Source organism: Phascolarctos cinereus, unplaced genomic scaffold (assembly GCF_003287225.1).
Source record: "Phascolarctos cinereus isolate Bilbo 61053 unplaced genomic scaffold, phaCin_HiC Scaffold_9;HRSCAF=440, whole genome shotgun sequence".
NCBI lineage: Eukaryota > Metazoa > Chordata > Mammalia > Diprotodontia > Phascolarctidae > Phascolarctos > Phascolarctos cinereus.
Genome location: NW_027556402.1, coordinates 176,906,745 through 176,932,463, shown reverse-complemented (window position 1 = coordinate 176,932,463; position 25,719 = coordinate 176,906,745). Strand labels below are relative to the sequence as shown.

At 33.7% G+C, this 25,719-nt stretch overlaps 1 protein-coding gene across 2 annotated transcripts in view; it reads left to right on the top strand.

Annotated features, from left to right (window-relative positions):
• SLIT2 (slit guidance ligand 2) overlaps positions 1 to 25,719 on the top strand; it is a 395,951-nt gene that overhangs the window by 222,619 nt on the left and 147,613 nt on the right. For both annotated transcript variants that reach the window (XM_020992637.2, XM_020992619.2), the window contains exons 6-8: positions 13,105 to 13,176; positions 20,358 to 20,429; positions 23,611 to 23,774. In XM_020992637.2, coding sequence (XP_020848296.1) covers positions 13,105 to 13,176; positions 20,358 to 20,429; positions 23,611 to 23,774 — 308 coding nt within the window. The remainder of the gene's footprint in view (positions 1 to 13,104; positions 13,177 to 20,357; positions 20,430 to 23,610; positions 23,775 to 25,719) is intronic.

Below are 25,719 nucleotides of genomic sequence, written 5' to 3'. Positions count from 1 at the left end.
GGTCTTTTATTCTTTCATAGATGCTTCTTCAACATCTAGCTGTTATTTCTTAATGATGGCTTTTCCACTATTTCTTATACAGAGCTCATTATTAGTAATATGCTATGGACTAATTAAATATCTTATCATTTCTTAGACTATGGTTGTTTATGATTACCAGTTGTATAGTGCCATTGGAGTATACTGATGTTTAAAAAAGTTGTTTGTAACATGTTGAATTTATTACATACTTAAAGACTAACTATATACAACTTGATATAAAATCCTCTTTTTTACTCTTAGTGGGCATCTTTATATTTATTAATTTGGTCAAGTTCAGAATTTTAAAAAATAATTTAAAAATAAAAGTAAAGATATATTTAATTGTTGAAGGCAAAATGAATTTCCTAAATGTGATTCAATCAAGTCTTCTGTTGAATTCTGAACCAAATTCATTATCCATCAGCAACGCATATCTACATATGCGTACTGATCAATTAACTAGTTTTCCCATACATCTTTCATAATCTAGGTAATACTAATTCTTTATCCACTTCTTTTTGTGCTGTGTGAATTACTCAGCCAAAATCTTTTGCATGAACCTGGATCTCATACTAGAGACTCCATAGTGGTCTAAGACTCAACATAATCAGCATAATGTCACATGGAGAACAGTCTTCCATATTTCCTTGTTCCAGTTGGCCTTTATCCAAGACATCTTTCATGACTATGGGATATGATTTTGAGGAGCATTTGTCTCCCTCTTTTATACCTCATTTGCTATTGGCAATCGAGAATCATGAGACAAACATATTTCAATGGTTAAACTGATTAGTATACTATATAATTTTAAGGTATGATTTCATATCAGAGGTACCTTTTTTTGTAGAGAACCTTGAGGGCTTTTTGTTTTGCTGTAGCTAGTCACAATTTTTGTCCATCTTTTTCATAATCAATAAATAATGAATACAGTAGATCATATGTTACAGGTGTACCTGCATACCATGGGAAGAGAATTACCACTGACTTTTCCCTTTAGGAGAATGTGGTGATAGAAGGTTTGGGGAAGTGCTAATGCTCCCATTCCAGGGTATGCCAACACCTACCCCAATCTTTGCATGAGTACTACTTTTTATTCTTGAAATATTTCAAATAGTTTTGTGCCTGTGATGTTGTTTACTGTAAAGAATCATCTGAATTCTGCCATTTTTCAAGAGTATTTTCATGGATCATTTTTATAAAATTTTTTTATGAGGATGAGAATCAGGTAGATATAGATTGTTACTAATGTTTTTTTGCTTGCCTTTTTTGGATAATATCATCCATGATATCTTTTCTTTCGAATTTGTTAAAAAAAATTCAGTCTCTTGGAGAATTATACATTGCTCCAACTATTCAGGAAAGCAATTTGGAATTTTGGGATGGGGAAAGTTAATAAAATGTCCACACATCATGACCCAAAGATCTCGCTGCTATGTATGTACCATGTACCCCCAAGAAAGTTAAAAAAAAGAAAGAAAAATTTCATATACATCAAAATATTCATTGTACCACGTTTTGTGGAAGAAAGTAACTAAAAACCAAGTTTTTTCTTGCACTTTAGATGCTCTTTGATTGGGAAAAGGCTAAACAAATTATTTTGTATAAACATAATACATTATCACTATACCTTAAGAAACAATTAGTGTGAAGAATCTAAGAAACCTGGGAAGATTTATGTGAAGAGATGCAAAATAAAGTAAGTAGAACCAATACTACAATATACATAATGAATATAACTGTGAGTGGAAAGATCAAAAAAAGCAAAATTGAATAATGTATAATTAAAATGAGCAAACTTGTCCCTACACAGATGAGAAAATACACCTCACTTATTTCTTTAAAGAAATGGGAGAATGTGGATTTGATATGCTGATTATCTTTGTTTAACTGCATTTTGCTTTTTAAAAATTATTTACTACAAAGGATAGTTTTCTGGAGATGGGTAGGAAGGGGACATAAATGGAAATAAAGATGATATAAAAACAAAAGCTATCAATAAAGTTAAACAAACAGTCAAGTAAATAAAATGTCAGGCCACCAATTAATAAAAGCAAAGGGAAAAAAAAGGAGGAGTAAAGGTAGCATATTCCACCATGGTCAAGCCAATCACACCACCCTACCCTAACCAACATTATCCCTCATACACCAATGTAGAGAATGTAGGATCCAAAGTCCAAGAGTCCCTGAAAAAGCAGCACCTCCCAGACTACAGAGACTATTTCCAGTTTGGGGCCCATAGACATAGAAAGAAACAACCCTTTTGGAGTTGGGACTTGGAAAATGTTTCTGTAGATGCTACAACCTTACTTCTTCAAGAGCCACAGCTTTTAAGGACCTGGAAAAGAAAAGTCTTACCAAAATTCTTGGCACCACCAGATGGTTCAATGTCAGATGTTATTTAATGAATGAAAATTCAGTTAAAGAAGATGCAAGACCATCTGCTTTGCTCCTGCACTCAACCCTTCCATACGACTTGTGGGTAAAACTGTCTATATGTATGTATAACACGTATTATATACATATATACACATACATAAATACAAACAATATCTATATTAGATAGACATAGATAGATAGATAGATAGATAGATAGTTCGATGGATGATAGATTGACAGTCTCCTCCTACTAAAATGTGAGCTCCTTGAGTGAAGAAACTGTCTTATTTTGGTTTTGTTTTTGCATCCCCAGTATTTAGCAAAATCTTTGCAAATAGTAAGTGCTTGACAATTATTTCTTCCATTAATTTTTGTCCATTCTAATAAGTATTGCTTAATGTTTTATCTTCAGATAGTTTTATAATTACTTAGCTCTTTCCTGATATCAGAAAGGTAAAAATCTCTTATGCCTAATCTAATGTTGATAGTGCCTCCCATACGTCTGTTAGAGCCTTAGTTCCTGTATAAGTGTATGTCTGGCTACCTGATTGGGGATATCAGATGAGAGGAGAGGAACAGACAAACTCCAATGAAGAAGCCTCTTTCACAGTATCTGAATCAACAGCTTATAACATGACCCCAGAGGACTTCTTGGTGATATAAAACTCTTTGATGAGCCTCAAATCTATCTGGAGGCTATGGTTCTGATTTTGAACATTTGTCATCAAAGCTATGAAGACCCTGAAGTCTAGAGACATAAAATAACTTCCCTAAGCTCACACAAGTGACATTTTGTTAGAAGTATTATTCCTTATAACAAGAAGGTCAGAGCTACATAAGGCTCTTTTAATATCCAGAAAGTTTTGCTTAGGGGTTGGAATGAACTTGCGTATCTTTCAGTAGCAAGGGATAGAAATGGCTTCAGAAATCATGCAGTTTCTAAAAGAACAATAATTCATATGGGGAGCTATCCATGGTTCTGTGATTGCCTTACTACCTCTAACTTATTTCTCATTTACATTTTTAAAAAAAGTTTTGATGCCCTAGCCTAGACCATCCAAATTGCTATATTTTCTAATCTGTTATATCAGCCTGAGTATAAGTTAGAGGACTTTTTTTTCTTTCTTGACAAAGGAAGTTTTATAAAATTATTACCAAGATTTTGAGTCTCCCCAATATAAACTTGGAGCCTTACAAAAATCTAACCACATCTCCCTGACCTTATTTAAAAGATCTAGGATTAGGAAAAATCCACTATTAGATTCCTTGTCTAGTGTCTTTTATACTTTGCAAACATTTTAATTACCTTTAGCAGACCTTTTTAAGGATACTAAAATTTCTAACATGTGTCTTATTAACTCCTATGTTATCTCTGAGTTGCAGGTATGTAGAAACTATACAAATTAAATGACCAATAATTTGAAGCTTATTGTCTTATGAAATAAGTTCTGTTTACCTCTGAGAAATATGAGCTTATTCACTGATTGTTCAATTAATTAAAATTTTTAATCTGGTCTGTTCTGTCTATAATGCCTATTGCATACACTGCTTTCTTTCCCTTCCTTCTACCATCAGCCTAGTCAATTTTTGAACCTTCTAATTTTAGTAATCACAGGCCAATTGACCATATTTTTGCATAACTGGAGGATTGCAATCACTTAGAAATTACAGGAGGTAGAGAAGGGGGGCTTCTTTAAAAGAATGGTTCCAAAGTACCAAGAGAAAGAAAGGTGAATGACATATTTGAAGGAATCTATTTTGTGTGTAAGAGTAGAGGCAGAGAAGAAATATGGATGGATTCATTGGAAAATGTTTCATATGTAGGATCAGAGGACCTAAGTTTAGATGAGAATCTTAGTTACTATCCATGTGACTTTGGTCAAATCACTTAACCTCTGTTTGCAACCTGAGGGAATGGATGTCCCCTAAAATACCTTCTAATTTTATATGTGTGGTATATAAACTTATGAGAGATAATCCCCTTCCTAGCCCCTGGTTCTACTTTTCTACTTTCTCTTCCTAAACTTTCCATGTCTGGTAAGGAAGCACAACTTTAGGACTTCTACCCCAAAGTCATTTTGGGACACCTGAAGCAAGTTCAGAGGGAAAGATGAGATGAAAAGAAACTCTCAGAGTAGGATCAAGCTTCCTCCCCCTATATGTAAAGTCCCATGGTACCATGTACCTATGCTTGAAGGCCAGGGTCTTTCCTAGTCCAAAGTCTGGTTTAGTGCCAGATTCTCTGGGTGAACTTGGATAGGACAGAAGCAGCCAATAATCTTCATTTCTGTGCATAGCCACCCTTCCCCCTTCCGCCTCACTACAGCCTATGTAATATTCCATCTAGTAGGGAATAATCGAAGGTTACTGAGAAGACCTGGAAACCTGAGTTACAAACTGCATCTCATACAACCAAATTATTGCAGAATCTTTATACCTTTTCCTCCAGCCTTAGTCTATCATATATTTGTAGCAGATTGCCACTGGCCTAATAATTTAGACATTGCTTTCATTATGTCACTTCCATGTTTGAAAACCTCCAGTGATTGTCTGTTAACCATAGTCAACATTTCCTATTTAACTTTGCAGTCAAGGTCCTCCACAATCTGAACCACAATTATCTTTCTAACATTGCATTCTAGAAATCTCTTGTAATAGCTTTCAACTCTAGCTGACTGATCTACTCACTATCCCCCAAATATGCTGTATATTCTCCTTCTTTTTCACCATCACAACCTCTTTTTTGGAATGCTAATGCTTTCTCTTTATCTCTATAAATGCTACTTTCTTTTTCTTGCTTTTTTTTTTAGGGGGGGGTTGAGGCAGTCGAGGTTAGATGACTTGCCCAGGGTCACATAGCTAGTAAGTGTCAAGAGTCTGAGGCCACATTTGAACTCAGATACTCCTGACTCCAAGGCCAGAGTGCCATCCACTGCTCCACCTAGCTGCCCCCAAGTACTACTTTCTTATCCTGCAAATACCAACTCAAATCTGACCACTCCCAATAAGGCCTCCATGATACTTCAATCCACAATGACCTTCCTTTTCTCTGAAAGCCTTTCACATTTATCATCTGCTGACTTTGGGTCTCCATTTGGACCTTTAATCACATTGCCCAATACACATTTTTAAGATGTATAGGGAGAAAATATCATCAAGGATACTTTGGTTTTTCATCTGAGGGTCAGTGATTGATTTGCAATTAATCCCAAATCCTAGTTGGGGTAATCCCACACATTTTGGCAGCTCATCTGTGTCTGGACTAGACTTCTCTAAGAAAATTTTTGTATTGTGAGTTGTTTGTTTTACTTTTCCTTTTTAAAAAAATTTTTCTGCATTCTGACAGGATCTTACAAACACAAAGGCTACAGAAAACCTGTAAAGCTTTTTAATTGAGTTTGTATAGATATTTACTTAGCTGGTAAATAATCACCTATCACACTAGCAATAATGTTCCTGGACAAGACAGTAATTTAGGGAGTATCTAAGAATTGTGAATCATGGACATTTGGGGGGCACAGGACCTTGAATAATACAACTGATAGAGCTCCCCTAAGTCACCAGAGAGCTATCCAGAACTGTGAATGTGAACCAATATGCCCCCAAAGCATTCTAGTTTCGTTTACTTTGCCCACAAATATTTAGCTGGAACAAGAATGTAAGGGAGGTTGATTGGGAGGATTCATTATCCGTTTTGATAAGTTCAATCAAATTGGCAAAATTATAGGATGTGGGCCTTGTTTATTGCCACTATGTTTAGAGGTGCCTCCTTAAGCATTCATCCCAGTTATTTATTTAGAGGTTATAGAGAATTCCTAATAATTGCCTAATTGGAACTTAGAATGACAGATTCTTGTTGCATGAACTATTAAAATAAGCTTACAGAACCTCCATAAGATTCTTTTCAGGATTCTTTCTTTTCCTTTTCTCTCTTGCAACTTCTGTGCAGAAAATAAGAAGGCACTAAAGCTCTAAAGTTGGAATAGTCCAACCCTCTCATTTTTCAGATGAGGAAACTGAGACCCAGAAAGCTTAAGTGACTTTTTCATGGTCACATTGATTCTAAGTGGCAGAACTGGCATCCAGATTCTGGATTCTATCACTCCAAATGCCAGACTCTTTCTTTGCTTACAGAATACATGCCTCTTTGTGCCCATAAGCTACAGGGAATAGGCTTCCATACATTTTTGCTAGGCCACCTTCTATAGTCACCAAATCAGTTTTCTTCCAAAACCAGAAATAATGCAGAATGAGGAGAGATTATGACCCCAGGCAGTGACATGTTGGGGATGGGAGGAAGTGTTCTATTTTCTCACCAGTATAAAAGGCCTACTTTTAGACTACTTCCTTTCCCTTGCTCATCCCCAAGACTGCCCCTTCACAGGATCCAGTGGCTTCCTCCAAACTTCCCTGTGCTATCTGGCCTGGGGATTTGAGTCAAAAGAAGGTTATTAGGCTCAGCAGGAGCCAAGGGAAGGGAAATGATGTCGTATACAGAGATTCAGGACCAGCCATGCTTCTCCTGCATACCTTAAAGTAAACTCTTACTAATTTGTAAAATGAGAATGATAATGTTTGTACTACCAACCTTAAAGGATGGTTAGGAGGGAAATACTTTGCATACTACAGAGGCAAACTTGATATGTCATATCCTCAGGAAAGGTAAATAATATGTGGGTGTGACAGCATATGCCTTTGTGTTTATAAATAAATCTTAGAGGACATAGCCTAAACCAGGATTTTTTAACATTTTGTTTGTCCTGGTTCCTCTAGAAGTCAGGTGAGATCTATGGATCCCTTTTCAGAATGTTTTCAAATGCATAAAATGAAATCCATATAATTTCAAAGGAAGCATTATGTTATTATAATTGCTAATAATCATAATAGCTAGTATTTATATGTTTTATGGTTTGCAAAGTCTTTACATGTTATCTCACTTATTGCAATAAAAATATATTTTTTTTCCTCTTCAAGTTTACTGTCTCATTGAAATCTGTGGACTTCAGGATAGGAAACCCTATTCTAAAACTTTCATTTGAAATGTGAAGAAATTGAAGACTAGAGTGGTGACTTGACCTATCCAATATTCTGCAGCTATTTAGACTCCTGATCCTCAAGCCATAGTCCTTTTGGCCCTTTGGGCCACTCTTAATAATTCAAACTTCAAACATGCTTGGAAGGTAGCTCTTGCAGTCTGTTTGTCATTTGGTTCTTTTGGTGGTTGTCACCTCCTTTACTGCATTGTTAGCAGGAGCAAGGTCTTGCACGTGGCATATGCTCCATAAATTATTTTTGGTGAATAAAAATGGATGAATGATCAAATATTGTAAAGGTAAATAATTTCTTAGAATGTTCATGAAGAGTCTGAAATTTTTATTTCACCAGTACCAGGAGATAAGTTGAAATTGATAGAAAAGTGACTAGTCCTGATTCACCATTGATGGGATTAAGTTGTAAAATCTATCTGGTCACTCCTACTGCTTCTGTTCTATGAGGCATTAGAAAACATTCTTGTTAAGAGGGCGTTCTCCTTCTGGTTTAGAGTTGATCAGTTTCCTTAAATCTAATTCGATATTCCTTCTTTTTCAGTATTTCAATATTCTTAAAATTGTGAAAAGCACTAAAGCATTGGAACACCTATGTCAGTAAATTGGGCTTGTTCTAAGGAATTTTAAAGATCTGTGATTTTGCTAATGATATAAATTCCTCAAGACAGTAATTCCAGTTTCTTTACTGCTTACTGGGTGGCTTTGAAAGGCATATTATTTAAGCTCCCAAATTCATCATCCTGTAGCCTACCTGGTGATGAGCCTCCATGCTTAACTAGGCTGATCCCTGGATTATAGTTAGTCCATCACTGTGTGACTCCTGTATAATCAGATTCTTTCCTCATCTTAGGGCAAAGCTAAACCTGCACCATTAAAGAATTTTCAAGTAGAGTGCAGTCTCTAGGAGGGCTTATCAAATCAGAAATGCTTTACTATTTATTAGAAATAATATTTAATTTAAAATTGAGTCCCTGGAGCATGTAGTATATGTAGAATTCATCAGATATGTAGAATTCATCAGTAGGACTCAGTTTAAACTACCCTCTTCAGAAAAGTCTCTCTCTCAGTTTTAGTGATATTCAGGTATTAAGACACCACAGTCTCATTAAGGGAAGAGGGAAAATGTGGAAGTGAGAGGAGAAAGAAATTGTAGACATTCCCTCAAAATGTTGCTGATTGATAATAAAAATTCATTCTACCTTGTCCAGATGATTATTTCTGTAATCTATGGACCTTTTCATGCTCCCTAATTCATTTAGTACTTAATACAAAGTATTCTTCCTCATTCCATCCACAGCTCTGTTTGTATACCCAGACATTCCAGTTTGTCTTCTATCTCTGGTCTACCTCTGCCACAAATAGGAAATGTCAGTGCCTAGAACTACCCATACCATACATCTCTCCTCCCATCCCCAAGAGTACTCAGCTGAATTTACCACAGGTGGCAGAATACCTAGTGTGAGTTCCTCATTGCTACTCTTATCACCATGAAAGCATTAAATCTGGTGGGCTTTTTAGTACTGGCATTTTGATATGGCATTGTTTAAGGAGCCTGCCACTCCCACACCCAATCTTTCCACCCACATATCTATATATATCTATATACATATATATACACATACATATGTGTGTGTGCACGCGTGTGTCTGTGTGTCTGTGTGTGGCTTTCTGTACCTGTCTTCAGGAAAAGTCTTTCTGCTCCCTTCTCTTATTGTGATCAAAAATGTCCTTCATTCTTGGATAAATTATCCTCAAAATTTTTGTCTTGCTGCCTATTGCCAACTTTGATGTTAGGTGCTACATGTAGTGGCAACCTAGAAAGAGATCAAATTTTTTAAATGGCTCCAAAGGATGAGCAGAAAGTGCTAAGCATCATTATCTCTTAGTACTCTTTAGCTAGGAGGCACAGTGGAGAGAGAGTTTGTCCTGAAGTCAGGAAGACCTGAGTTCAAATCTAGCCTCAACCTAGTTATATGATGCTGAGCAAGTCATTTAACTTCTGTCTGTCTCAGTCTCCTCATGTACAAAATGGGAATGATAGCATAACTACTAAGGGTTATTGTGAGGATAATATGAAAGAAGATTTGCTTAAAGCTTCTATATAATTAAAGCTCTATATAATTATTAGCTATTATTATTACTATCATTATTATTCTATGTTCAATCTTTGTTCATTAACTATCAATGTAGAATCACTACAATCTCTTTGAGTCTGTTTTCTCATCTATGAAATGGTAGTGTTACACTAACTGCCCCCCTAAGATCCCTTTGATGTCTAATCCTGTGATGCACCACATTTAAGAGGCAACAGGCTTAAGTGCAAAAGAAAAGTATTTAATTCTTGTGGATTCAGCTAATCCACAAGTATTAATAACTTTTTTATATCCTTTTTTGATATTGAGAGTTGATGAGCAGGAGGACACTGGCTATTTGCAGGTGGTGATGGTTGTGGTAGGAGGATGCAATCTGGGTCACTTACAGCCACCAATACCACCAAAGTGGAGAAGGGAACACTGACCTCCCCACAAAAAGTAGTACTTGTAGATGTTTATGTCACAGAGGTGCCGACATACAGGAGCTTATCAGGGATACTGTCACTGAGCTGGATTTTGGATCCTAACCCTGACTCACATGATTTATGGAGACTGTGTTAGTTTGTTTTGACATTTGCAAAATGGTTTTAAAGGAGCATCATTCCCAGAGGAATGGGTAAGTAAGACTGTACTTTGTTCACAACATCCCCAAAAGACCATAATACCCTAGTGATTAAACCTATGGAAGCACTTCTATTACTAATAGTAGCCTAAAGAAACATGTATTGTGCAAATATAGACATTGTTCAAGAGAACACCAACAATATTAATGACAACAAAGTTTTTTTTGTTGTTTGTTTTGTTTTGATTCTGACTAGCCTCAACTTGTACCTATTGAAAGAAGTCATCTGCCTTTCAGTTATTTCTTGTAGGACAAGATTTGCTTCAGTGCTTTTTCTCATGCTGAGCTTTCCCTCTGTCTATAGTCTGGATGATTTAAAAGAAGCTGCGTCAGCGCTGATTTATACATTGACAGCTAAGGATAATAAGATATGGGCAAATACAAGGCTCACCCTCTTACAGGTTAACCTGCAGGCTGACTGCATTAGGCAAATTTGATGGCATTAAAAGATTTTGCCAATTTGTCTGGAAACAATTTCTCTTTTGTACTGTGTCAAGGGTAACATTTCATGCCATTGTACTAATTTAAATGGCTTTGATAAATTGTACTAGAGGTTAGAAAATGGTACTATGGATATATTTTAACACTCTAAAAAAAGGCTATTAACTTAATTGTTAGATGAGATTAATCTATAAAAAACAAGAGAACTCAGGAATACAAACTTTGTCTTTTAATGTTCGGGCTCCAAAATCACATCAAGTTGCTTTAAAAGGAGCCTTAGAAAATAAAACTATTCTTCTTCATGAATTCGTCACAAAGAACAATGCTGGTACTCTATATCATAATAAGCAGTAGATCTCACTTTGGATAGCCTTTTCCTATAAAGCAACAAAAACTAAGCCTTCTGAGTAGCATTCTTGATCTTAGATTGGATGGCATGGATTGTACTGTTTACATCATGTAAAGGTGTACCCATTTATAATGGCGGCCACTCCAGATGCCTTTCAAAATGAGATATATCATAACATCATAAGATGCATGTATGTGTGTATGTGTATATATGAACACACATGCATATGTATGAACATGTGTATATTTATTTATGTGTATGTGTATACAGACAAGTTATGTATGCACATATGCTTATGTGCATATGTGTATATGTATAATAATATATGTATGTGTATATGCATAGGTTTAAAATGCATTATCCACAGGCTGCAAGTGGTCCACTCCAAAGTGCAGCCCCAAAAGATTAAAATGTAATTGTGAAATAATTAACAACAAAGCTAAAAGTACAATAAAATATAGATAATATTATATTTTAAACTGTCAATATATGGCCCACAGGGATCTTTATGTCCAGTTTAGTGGACCTGTTGAACTTGACACCACTATATATGTGTATGGTTATATATTATATATGTACATATAAACAATGTCTACTTCCTATATGTGTGCATATGTATTATATTTATATATAATGTATAAGTCAAGAAACTTAAAGAAGCATTCTGAGGAGTGACTAGCTTAAATTATTGTGCTGGTTTGCAATGTTTTAATGAGGAAAGCACTTAGCCTGCAGTCATATGCTTGCCAATGCTTCAAGAAATAGCTCTTAAGTAGTCCCAGTGGCTAATACAGAATTAGAAACATGAAGGGCAAGTGTATTTGTATTGTGGTCATATTCATAGTTCTGTATGATGGGTTTTACTCATCTCTGCATCTGAAAATGATGGGGGTTTTTTCTTTCTTTTTGTTTTGTTTTGTTTTGTACTAGTTTGGTAACATTCCATTACTCTTTCAAATGAAACACTGAAATACTTGCTTTTCTGGGATAATAATAACCTCAAGTACCTCGTCACCTGCTTTAAGTAACAACTCTTCAGGCTACCCTTCTGAAAAGTAATTGTTCACGATGAAGATCTTGTTGCTTCTGTACTTGGATGCTTACTTCAACAAAGCAGATTGCTATTTTTTATAAGGAAATCCTATTAATTAAAAAAAGGAAAAGGACACTTCAAAACTACTAGGTTTGAGTTACTCTTTGATTTTGTATTCAGGACAAACAATTTAGGTACTCTTTTCAATAGGGGAAAAGCAGTTACTTTGAAATATGTGCTATTTTGAATACAGTGCTATATTTAAGTTTTTACTGTGCTGAAGTGTATGGACATAAAATGGATTTTAGCAATCCTTGTGTGGAATGTACTACATGTGAAATGTGAGTTTGTAAATGAAGTAATATCATCCAATGGAAAAAATTATTTTCCAAAATTTAGTCACTTGAAGACTAGTAAGGTATACTCTAGATATCTATATTATACACTTTTAAGTTACAGAATTCAAAAGTAGCCATGCTTACAATGCAGATAATTTGAAGGAATCAAATTAAGTGAAGAATCAAGTTTGATATAGAATAAGTGCATGCTTTCTAAAACATATTATTTGGGGAAAGGAAGGCAGATATGAAGGATTCTTCTGTTTCTGGATTTGGAGTTCCAGAAGGAAATAGCTTTTTAAAAAGAAAACTCAAAGTATTCTTGCTTTTTCTTGCCAAGGATAGTGAAATTAACATGCAGCTGGGCTTCTCTGATAAATGGATTCTGTTAGGTCACTGAGGGGATGCATGTGACATTAAGTGATTTACAATCCTTTACCTTAATGAAATTGTTTCAGCAAGATGACGCTGAGAGCTTTTAATGGATAGCTTTTCTTGATGTAATGAAATTGCATTCCTATGGCATTTAATATAAGGTGGAGTTATTATTTACTGGAGCTTTCCCAAGACTGCTGTTTGCACAGACAGTTCAGAACAAAAAGAGATTTCAGTGGCGGTATCAAGGCCAGAATGGCGTGTGACATTCTTAAGCAGATGAGTTTATTTGGGAAAGCATTTCATTTGGTGAAGCCTAGATTCATAGATCCTTGAAGAGACTTTCTTAGGAATAACACTACCAGTGTTCCTTCCTTTTTACATATATCCTCCTAATCTGTTTAACAGGCAACTGGATTACAACCAGATCAGCTGTATTGAAGATGGGGCATTTAGGGCTCTACGGGACCTGGAAGTGCTGTAAGTACCGCTTGTATCTCTTACTCTTAAGAAAAGCTTTATATCTAGGGAGTTCTAATGTAAGAGCTTATCTTCTAACAGAAATCCTTGTGTCAAAATGGCCTAGTGAAGAGACACCTTAAATAAATCAGTTACCCGCTATAAAAGATCCCTAAATATTAGTATTGATAATACATGCATATATCTGTTTGTATATTGGAAGAAATGCACAAATACGTATGCATAGTCTGCCATGGAAGTATCTCTTCATATAGTAAGGTAGATTGTTTACAGAATTCTTTCATAGATAACCAGAATTGGCAAATATTGAGATAAATGCAATTAACCCAAAGTGGGAAAAAATTACAAATGATGCCATTTTGGCAGTAAAGTGTTCCATTGTTTACATGATATTATCTTGTTGATACTGCATATTATTGTGCCAATGATAACTTTTTCTTCTAAGAAAAAAAATGTCATTTTTTCAATGAGATAATCTAACAGTATTTTGGAAGAGTTAATTGTTTAGATCAACACCATTATTTTCTGAACTACCCAAGCAGTTTATTTTCAGGGACTATATAACTAATATTGAAGTGGAAAACACATACACACAAGAATTGATCTTCTATTGCAATGTTTACTTTTTATTATTTTGAAATATCTGGCAAAGTAGAAAATAATAATAAAATAATGTACACTCACAACCCTTCACCTCAAAATGGTAACTTCACTGAAAATGAAAATGTAATTACCAAGGATTTGAAGCCTTTTATACATTCCAGGAATATTTTTTTCCTGCCAACCTTACAATCCTGGTTATTTTTTTACATTCAAGAAAGGCAAAAGAATTTTGCTCTCTCCCAGCAAAGCATTCCCCTGTGTTTTAAATCATCCTCAACCCAAATAAAATAGTCAGAAAATCAAAGAGAAGCTTTGAATTTTCAGTCTTTTCATTGGAATTTATCCAGAATTCAGAAAATTCTCCTGATAAATTGAGTTCAGGAAACAGAATGTGGTCAATCAAATAAATTGATTCAGCAGCATTTATGCAGCAACAGTAGATTTTTGCTCAGTGGCAGTGCTTTATTTGGAGTATATTTTATACTTTCCCTCATAATATTTAGTTTCAATCCCTTAAGTAAACTAATAGAGTCAGTTCAATTACCAAGTGTTAATAGATATTTTAAAAATCAGTATGTAAAAGCACATTAATTGGTGGTAAGAAAATTGTTAATGATTAAGATATTTAATATTCCTTAGTCACTTAAGTTGTTCTGTATATTTCCGCTATGTTTTGGAAACTTGTTTTTAAAATCCTGTGGGCATTGTAAGTTTACCTCCAAGAAACACATCTAAAGTAGTCATGATTTAAATTTCATCTACTACACTGCTGTTCTAGCACACTGCCTAAATTAAAATTTACAATAAAACTGTTGCCAATAATATTAAAAATGATAGTATTCCTGGTGACACTTCAAAGCCAGCATGCTTGAAGTTAGACCGTGATCCCATAGTAGTAGCATTGTGTCAAAAAGATAGACAAACTAACTAAACTTTGTGCCTGGAAATAAGTGTATGTATGTACGTATGTATATGTAATTCAGTTAAATGTAATCTCCTCCTCATCCCCCCCAAATTTACAACTGAGACTCCTTAAAGAGAATCAAAATTACCTCAAGTTAATTTTCATGGAAACATGGCTAAGTGATTAGCTAAATTAAATCCTATAAACATATATGATATGTTTATATATACATACATATGTATACACACATACATAAATTGTTGGATACTAAATATAAATGCATTTGCAATGTAAAATAACTTTTTGTCCCTAATTATTGTAATCATGCAGTTTCTTTATTGAATATGTCTAGATTTCCTAAAATTTGGAAACATAATTTTGAAAAGCCAATTATTGGAAGCACATTCACTTATTATGTTTTGTTTGGCATGATAACGGATATTCTAAATAGTGATTCTACCTAGAAAAACTGGTATAAAACATAAGATAAATATTCTGTATATATTTTGGGAAAGATAGCTGATTGATGGAATCAAAAAGAGAAAGTTTGGTTAATACAAAAAACTTTCAATATACTGATAATATTATACACACATATATATATTCACATTTGCATATCTAATTATTGCTTGGGTCAATCTGATTTTGTCAATTTGAGAATCCCTTCTACTAGCACATATTCCAACCCACCCACACCTTCTTCTCATATGTAACTCTTCTCTATTTCTTCCTCCAAATATTTCATATCTATATATAATTCTTCATCAATAAATAAAGGATTCTAAGGCATGTATTATGTGAAATCACAATCATTGACATCCTCTTTTTACATTTAGCTCCATAAAATTGTCCCAAATTTAGTAACAATCTTTGTGTGAATTTCTCATTGCAAGTCAATAAAATGTTGGAGATTCTACAATCTATACTTCAAATCCAGTGGAATTTTGTATATTCAATATTTTTATATGTATAGTATTTAAGTGAACTTTAGAGGAATACTTTTGAGTCTTGAAGTTATTGGTAACTTTGTGAATTATACTACATAGCTAAGCCCTCCCCCTTTTCCTTAAACTTTAACATACACTTGAATTTTCACTAATGATCATAACAAATTCAAAAGAAGAAAAAATAAATGTATAATATACAGTAAGAGAAAATCTTTAATCATGATTTCATACCTATAAGTCATTTTATTTTGTGATTCATTAAAACTCTGGTTGATATATATATTTATCTACAATAAAAGACAAAAAAAATCTGACATCATTCAAGGTACAATGGAAAGAGCAGTGGCTCTGGAGACAGAGGGCTTGGGACTCGGTTTCCTCACCTGGAAAATGAGAAGCTTGGATCAGATGGCCTCTCAGGTTATTTTAAGCTTGGTTGTATGAGCTTATGATACTATGAAATAGGAATTGGAATAATTAAAAGAATAAAAAGCATTTATAACAGTTATCTGAAGTCAAAACATGGTCAATCAAATTCATGTGGAAGGAGGACTATGAGTTTCTATGTGCATTGGAGAATTTGTATTTATTGAGCTTCACACAGGAATTGCCAAAGGTAGGTGTTATTTCCACCCCCCCCTTCTTCTCATAATTCTAGAAAATGTGTCATCATATGCAGAATCAGCAAGTTTCTCAAAGTAGCATTTTTTTCTACTTCAGTACACTTTTCAATTCTGAAATTTGTTTTGGCAAACCATAAGACAATAAAGAGAAGGGTATGATTGTTTTAAACACAAGCCATTTATGATGAGTGGTACAAGTGGGCCATGCATTGATGCAGATACAGATTATGAAAAGAGTAGAAATTTCTCAAGAGAGAAATTGTGATTTCCCAGTAAATATTTCACTGTATATTGATGTCTTGGGGCACCATGGTAGAGAAAGAAATGTTGTAGAGATGTAAAACCATCTTCATACAATAAATTTACTTCTGCATTTTTCTTGTAAATGACCTCCATCTCAGAAAGCAAGGTATTAAAAATAAGATGATCATCATTTGGACTGTCTTAGAAAGTAAAATGTGTATATGAGATCATCCGGTGAATTAGAACTATGTTGACAGCAAACTTTTGAGAATTCAGCACCAAAACCCTAACCTACTAATCACAAGTATTTCCCTTAGGAATTGTTTCTATATAACTTCACTATCTATAATTTCTAGAAGTCTTTCAGATTTCTTATTCAAGCATGCTGTAGATAATTAAAGATCAAAGATTTTCTAGGAGAGTCTTGATTTCAGGGGGAGGGGGAAGGATACTTTTAATGAGACTTTGTGACCAGTGCCTTTGTAAGATGCCCTCACATTGAAGAAATTATAGGAAGAGTTTGCGAGCTTGTCCATCCTTATATGAAAAAAAAAATTGAAAGACATGGTCAACATAGACTATTTGCATTGTTGCAGATATTGCCTTACCAAGAATGATATTGTTATCAAAGCAAAAATTATATATGTCCTGCTACAATTTTTCTTCTGATCTAATGTTTTCATGGAGAAGAGTGCTTGTTACATTAATATAAACATTAAAAGCATTGTTAGGGTGTGCTTTAAATAACTTATCAAACATTAACTAAAGTAAGACAAAAATGAAGTATAAGTAATATTACCTTGATTTCAATTTAGAATATATCAGCATTAAGTTTATTGTTAAATCAAATACAGAATATGCATAAGTTCTTTTCTATATTAGATATTTCCCAGGGCATTTTGGGTAGAGAGTTAGCATACTTATTCAAATTACATAATTTTGTGAATCTAATCTAAGACTAGATATATGAACTTTGTCATGTTATTTAACCTTTCTGAAGCTCATTTTCCTCAGTAAAATAGGGATAATAATAATGAAAATTACACTGCCTAACATGCAGATTATTGTAATGAGAGAGATTTGAAAATATTAAATGACCACATAAATGTGAGATGTATTATTCATAATTATTACTGTCATTGATTATGTATAATATTGTTTACTAATTATTAGCACAAATATAATTTTATAGAATTCCAACACTAATTGTAACCTCCAAGACAATCTATTTTGCTTTGCTTCTTTAACTAAAGCAGAAAATTTAAGGGGTGTCTTCAAATTGATGTTAGGCAGCTTTTATCATCAGAAAACATTTATGAAATACTTAAATTTCTTTGTAATGGTAAGAGGACGGTCACAACCCGTCAAAATTAATAATGTCTAATTTGTACTAATAATTCACCAATTTTATTCCTGAATTCGTATTTTCAATATTTTAGCTACTCTGAAAATGTTCATTGTCTTAGATTATCTCAGATTCTCATAGAGGAAAAAGTAGTTATTTTATTAACTGAGTTCCTTTTGATTCAACATGTAAACTACTCTAATAGTCATTCTAGGAGAGACAAAATGGCGTAGTTTCTAGAGAGCTGGCCTAAGAGTCCCAAAAATCTATGTGAACCTAGGTAAGCACCTTCCCTTCCCAGTGGCCCAGGTAACTCTTAAAGACTTTTAAGTTGCAGAGAAGTTATCAATCTGCATTGGGAGCGAAAGGTCTTTATTGTGTTCTGTATAGAAGGTATTTAACATACATTTGTTCAATCTGAGCTATTTTTTAAAAAGCATTTGCACTCCTGCAAGGCACTATACTAAACATAAGAAAGACAAATATAAAAAATAACTACATACTGTGTCTTTAGAAAGCTCCTAAGCTAATAGGGACACCAGCCATTTATAAATTAGGAGTGAAATTCGTTGGTGAAGCAGAGAACAGTATGAGAAATGAATATATGGTGTATATACACATGTGAGAACACATAGCATATATGAGAGAAATGCTCATTTAGGACCAGAAACTGCATTATTGGAGCAACAACTAGCCTTTATTCTACTACCACAATTATTCTGACCACCCACCCTTCTTATGTTTGGTATCACAAAACTTTCTCACCATCAGCACTGCCACTATGCCTCCATCATCTCCTTCAACAGTGGGAGGAGAAGCCCCATCTCTAGAAGGAATAAGCTAGATTAGTAAATGCCAATGCAATTGAAACCCTTAGCAAAGGTATATAAGAATATAATTTCATTCCATCCCATGTAACTCAAGCATTTCACCATAAATATTGATGTTAATAAGTCAAGATTGAATAGTGGCCTATTTCCTCAGCAAGGAAGCAGACAAGATCTTTAGAAACAGAGTCCTCTTTGTATGCCCATTGTCATGAATTGTAAACATTGTAAGTTTAAAGCCACATGATTGAATTATAGTAGCTAGTATATGAGCATTGACTGAAATTTCACATTTTGGGGAAGTGTTACATTGAAAACTAAGCATGTTATAATTCACTCCTGGATACCAGTAGCTTTAAACAAACGCAAATACCTTTCCTTGGACAAAAAAGGTAGTCCTTTGAAAAGAAAATGTAAATTATAAATTGATGTTTTTGCTCATTTTTAAAATTTTGTTATTTACATTAACTCATATTTAACTTTAAAAATTTATTTATGGTCTTTTTCTGTTACTCCCCAGTGACTCTAACTCCCATCCCATCTTAATAGCACCATCACCTGTAACAAACAAGTGCATTTAAGCAAAAGAAATTAATCGATGTTGGCCAGGACTGACAATCCATTCCTTATTTCACACCTCTATTCAGCTCTTTGGACAAGAGGCAGGAGACACTTTACAGTGGTTGCTTTGAATTCTTGATTGACCTCTGCATTGATGAGAGTCTAGCAGTCTTACATTATTGATTTTCTTTACAATGTTGTAGTCATTATGTGAATTATTTTCCTGATTCTGCTTTCTTGTCTCTGTAGCAGTTCATGTAAGTCTTGCCAAGTTTCTCTGAAGTCTTCCTATTTGTCATTTCTTATGGTTAAAAAATATATATATATTTCATCGCATTCATATACCACAAGTCGTTCAACCATTTCCCAACCCATCCATGGATATTAACTGTCCTTTCCATTTTTTTTTTGCAACTGCACAATATGCACCACATATGTATGTACACATACATATGTATGTGTGTGTATATATATATATATAGTATGTATGCATTAATATACATATGTATACATAAGCTAATTCATATATAAGATACATGTACATATATCTTCTTTATATATATAAACATATATGCATGTGCATATATTTATCCTTTTATTTATATTTATATGTAACCTTTTTCTCTCTTTGATCTGCTTAGGATATAAACCTTTCAGTGATATTGCTGAGTCAAAGGTTTTATACATTTTATTAACTTTCTGATATAATTCTAAATTGTTTTCCAAAAACTATCAACGAATGCACATCTCCACCCACAATTATTAGTATTCTTGTCCTTCCACAGTTCCTACAACATTTACTATTATCTTCATCTTCTTTGCCATCTACAGTGAAACTCAACAGAGTAAAACATACATAATCACAAATTCACATACTTGTGGATTCATACATACCATATTCATACCTGTGAGGTTTAACTGAAATAAGTATTTAATAGTTCAAAATATAAATTGATAATGTATTTTCAGAAATGATCAACTTGCCTATAATATAACACAGCCTGTGTCTCTTCAGGAAAATTGGCCATCATATATGTATTTCTTTAGATTTTTTCTAAATCTGGAAATATATCAATATGTATATATTTATTTCTGAAATTATCTAATTTATTTCTTCATATTTTACAGCACTCTCAACAATAACAACATTACTAGATTATCAGTGGCAAGTTTCAACCATATGCCAAAACTTAGGACTTTGTAAGTAGTCACTGTAAAACTGCATACCAGTTTCATCTTTTAAAGAGTCTAATTTTGGTGTTAACGTGCTAACATAAAGGAGTATGAGTGTGGGTGTGTGTGTGTGTGTGCGCGCGCTTGTGTGTGTTTAATGAAAGAGAAGGTAATAAGGGAAGGGTTAAGTTACATCTCAATTTGAAATTTTTATTTTAAAATATTGGTTTTGACTATGATGAGAGATGGTTTACTTTATACTCATATAGGTCACATTTCATTAAGAAATGGAAGTCTTTTTGATTGGCCATCATAAATGATGAATGAGAAATCTTTATGATTTTATTACCATTCTGCAAGTAGACATAATCAAACCTAACTGACCCTCCAACATTCTTTGTAACATAATATTAAGAGCATACCCCTCCGGTGCTGTTACAAGTAAGGTTGTGTTGGTATACACACACACACACACACACACACACACACACACACACACATACACACATACACACACCTCTTTAGAAGTTATAAGACATTAAAATGCCTTCCAGGCTAATTGAAAGATACTTTCCGAAGACATAGCTGGTCTTTGTTACATTTCAATGAGAAAGATACCTTAAAACCAGGCATTGACTATTTGATGTTAATAAATGTTATTTGGTGCAGTAGAAAGAGCACCATATGTGGAATCAGAGGATCCTGGTTTGAATTGTGGCCCTGCTACTTGTAGTGTGACCTTTACGTGCCATTGAATTTCTCCGGCTTCAGCTTCCTCATTTGTAAATTTAAGGAGTTGGACTAGATTAGTTCTAAGATCTCTTCCAATACTAAATTTATTATCTTAGATGTCTCAAAAATTACCTAAAAAAAGCAGTAACTTTTAAAAAAAAATTGCGTAGAATCATTGCCAGAAGCTTTTTGTTACTTTTTTTTTTCAAATGTAATTGTATATCTCCCAAAGGGATTTTTTATTTCCTATACATTTAGAGAGAAAGAGAGAGAGTATATACTTAAAAGGTTTGTGCAAATGTATCATATATTGAATTAGGTACCTTTTTGATTTATTAGTATCAATTTAGTGTCTTGAATGAGATTATTTTTAAATTATAATCTCCCAGAGGTGTGATCCTTTATCTTAAATACCGAACTTTCAAAAAAAGCTAATATGGTTAACCTGGACAATTCTATGAGAAGCTACCAGATCTAGCATTAACTGACCAATTCATCTAGGTGACATATATTATATCTTTATAGAATTAATACATTGTTTCACTTATTTGATCTAATATAGTTTAATAAAAAGAATACTGCAGTTGCAGGCAAGAAACCTAGATATAAAAGCAAGCTCAGACACTTACTAGCCATTTAACATCTTTAAGCCTCAGTATCCTCATCTATAAAATGAAAAGATTTGATTAAATGATTCATAGAATTGGATGGAAACAAAATATAGTCAAAAGAGTCATGGGCTTGTGGTTAGGAGAGACTGGAGTTCAAATATTGCCTAGTGGTGTAACTGGGGACAAATCATTTACTCACTTAATCTCTTAGCCTATTTCCTTATCCAAAAAATGGGGCTACCATTACCCATAGTGCCTTGCTTGAAAGTTTGCCGTGAGAATCAAACAAAATGATTGTAAAATGCTTCGCAAACCATATACGTCAGCTATTATTATTTCTAGGTTCTCTTTGAGTTCTGTCATTCAGGGATTCTAAATCAGACAACTAGTTTGATGGTGAATAAACATAGTAATTATGGCTTTAAAAAATCTATTCGACAGATTCTTTGTAATTTTTATAGTCTATCCAGAGAACCAGTGGAGCCTATTAGCTTATGAATTTTTTTATATTGTGTACTCATTTAAAATTCATTCATGCGTATTTGAGTCATTGCAGTTGTTTGGTTTTCTGCAAGAATGATTCAGGAAGAGATTTCCCAACATGGAGAATGAACTTTTAGGTTTCAAAAATGTGCCACTGAGAACTCAAAGGGAAAAAGGTACAAAGGTTATCTCAGTATCACTAATTTGGTACTGTGGAGTGCCTTCTCTTTAGTAGAAGGTTCTGTTTTGTACCTTATGTGCTATTGTTCCTAATTTTCAGTGAGACTGGAAGCAATCTTCCTTAAATTTAAATTTCTCTGCTTCGGTTGATTTATCATTCTATAGAATTAATGTCATTTTAAAATGCCATTTTATGGTCGAATTAACTTTCTGGACTGAGTTCCATGTTTTACAGTGCATTACTATTATTCAGTTAGGATCGAGCACATCAGCAAAAAAAGTTCTAATATGACATTGCTTTGTCATGGATGATTCTGGAAACAATGCCTTGATTTATAGCTTGGAATGTCTTTTTCTTTAGTTTGTGAAAACATAAAAGCCAGTTTGAAGTAATTTACCTAATTTAATGAATACATTTGTCTTATATTTTATTAATGGTGAAATGCTTTTTGCCACTTGGAAAGGAGCCATGGTCTTGTGTAGCTCTCTGCCAACAGAGAAGCAACTTACTTAATTCCTTCACTGGCTGCCATTCGTGTCTTTGAATTTCAGGCACTGCTTTGAGTATGGGTTCCCAAGAGCCAAGAGCAGCTAATCCCCTTTTCTATGATTAAACAAAAAGGAAGGAAATCAGAAAAGGGACGTGAAAGACATGTTTCATATTGAATTATTATTCTGTCTTGTTCAGCAGAAAATGCATGTGACCTGCTAAAAGGATTTTGTAAGCAGTTTCTATAGAGACTAATAATGGCAAGACTCACTGATATTTCTAATTGGAAGCCAAAGCTTTTATTAACCTTTTTTCCCCCTCACTGTCAGTATGTTACCATTGCAGAGCAATTCATTTTAGACTTTTGTCTCCTCACCTTTTTACAAAGGTCCAAGCCAAAGAATTCCAGAGGTATTTTCAAGTTCTCATATATTTGTTTAGCTCAAAATGAAGGAAAAGAGAAGAAACTATACAAAATTACTATTGTGTTAGTAAACTTTTTTTAAAATTAAACTAATTAGATTTTGACTTGCTTGTTTTTTATACACTGGCATGCTAATAAATAATGCCAACCGGGAAAGGTCTCGAATTGAAATTTTGAAAACTTGATTTTCATTAAAAGCTTATTATCAATAAGTCTTCAATGTCATTGAAACTGTAATCTTTTTTTCCTTTGTAATTTAAACATATTGACTTGTTTCCTTTCATTTAGTCGACTTCATTCCAACAACCTCTACTGTGACTGCCACCTGGCCTGGCTCTCTGATTGGCTCCGTCAAAGACCACGGGTTGGCCTCTACACTCAATGTATGGGTCCATCCCACCTGAAGGGCCATAATGTAGCTGAAGTTCAGAAACGTGAATTTGTCTGCAGTGGTAAGGGAGAAAAATTGTTTTACTACTTTTATGTGGTTTTATGAACAAATTCTGTCTCTAATGAATCCTTTAAAAAATGTAATGATATCACTAACGTGCATTTGTGCACTAATCCTTCTCTGATTTTTAGATGCATTTTCTTGGATGATATTAATGAGCTCTGAGAAATTTTATGATGTTTTGCCAGTACAAACATACAAATGATTCACATTTGTATTTTGTTTAAAAATTGAATATAACTAGTGTCCAGACTTGGGGGAGGAGAATGAGATAATTCATGGATTAGGATTGTGCTTACATTTCAGCTGCTGAGAATAAGCCATTTTTTAGTTTCAATAAGATCTGATGCTTGGATAATGGGTATTATATAATGAAAGCATTGGCTAATCCTAGAATCCTGCCATAAAATGCAAGGTGTATAGAAATTCAAACACAGTTTTAAAGAGCAAAACTATTTTCCGTTTCCCTTGGACACAAACAGTCTCAATCAGGATGGAATATCTCACTTAAAACAAATGAAGAGACAATAACAAAAGTTTTAAATGTACATGTATTATCTAGGTTCAAATATCTTTGATATGTACACAAATATATGTGAAAGAAAGGTTATATATATGTTTATATCACTTATATCAGTCTAAGGCATATCTAAAGATATTTTTTAAATCCTTTAAAAATTTGTATCACTATAAATGTTACTTGATATATCAAATGACCTATTTTGTAGGAGGAAAGTATGAGCTGGTTCAGTTTTCTATTTTCATAGAATCATAGATTCCAATTTGGAAAGTTCAATTCCTTCATTTTATAGTTGAGGAAACTGAAGGACAAAGAGGTTAAAGTCCTTTTAGAGGGCATGCATTTTCAAGTACTTTGCATAACCTCAAAGAAAACCCTCCAACAATGCCTTTGGCATGTTTTAATTCACCTGAATGTTTATTGTAATTAAATAATGAAATGACTAACCATTCATTACTAACCACTTTTTCTCTCTTTCTACTTCTTTTCCCTTCCTTTTATTCTAGATGAGGAAGAAGGCAAGTTCTCTATCTTTCTCTTTAAAAAAAAACACTTAGAATACATATATGTGTATATATTTTGTGTGAAAGTGTATAGATTGTTTAAAATAATTGCAAATAGTAAATGTCCTACAGTTACTACCCAGTGCTTCATCAATTCAATAGCCATTTTCATTGTAGGTAGCCATGATGATTGTTTCTGATGTGCTTTAATAATCACCTCTATTTCTTACCTCTGTTTGGGGGACGTTACTACACAACAAGAAAAAATGGGTATGAAGGAATTACCTGTCATTCTGTTACTAATGTAAATTATGTCACATCTGCTAAATAAGATGTTATGAGGAGAGGAGGAAATAATAGTGCTTTATAACCATATATACTATTTTGTTCTCTTCCAGCACAGAAGCAGGATTGAAATTAGATTGCTAATGACAATGGACTAAATCTCTGTGTTTTCAAATTTTTGAGTGATTATATTTATAGCTACAGTTAGTTACCTGTTTATGTTATTATTTTGAGTAGTATGATGCAATTTAGTAGTACAACTTCTATATTCATATTTATAAGCAACCATCAAGTAAGGTTTTCTACCCATATTGCCATGATGCTATCTACGCGCCGCGCACACACACACACACACACACACACGCGCGCGCGCGCGCGCACATGTGTGTATGTATACTGTATGTCCATTACTATATCCTTTTTTATTCCTATAATTTTTTAAGGGAAGACAAAAAGAAGTAACCACAGAAACGTACTCCTACTTGAAAGAAAGCAAACTTAGGATTGGGCCCAAAATTTAATTTATGTGAATATCACTGTTGCTTTTGAAACCCACTACTGTTTTACCTGGAAATTTAATTGTGAATTTGAATTTATTATTTATTGGGATTAATCCAATTTTTTAAATATTACTTATT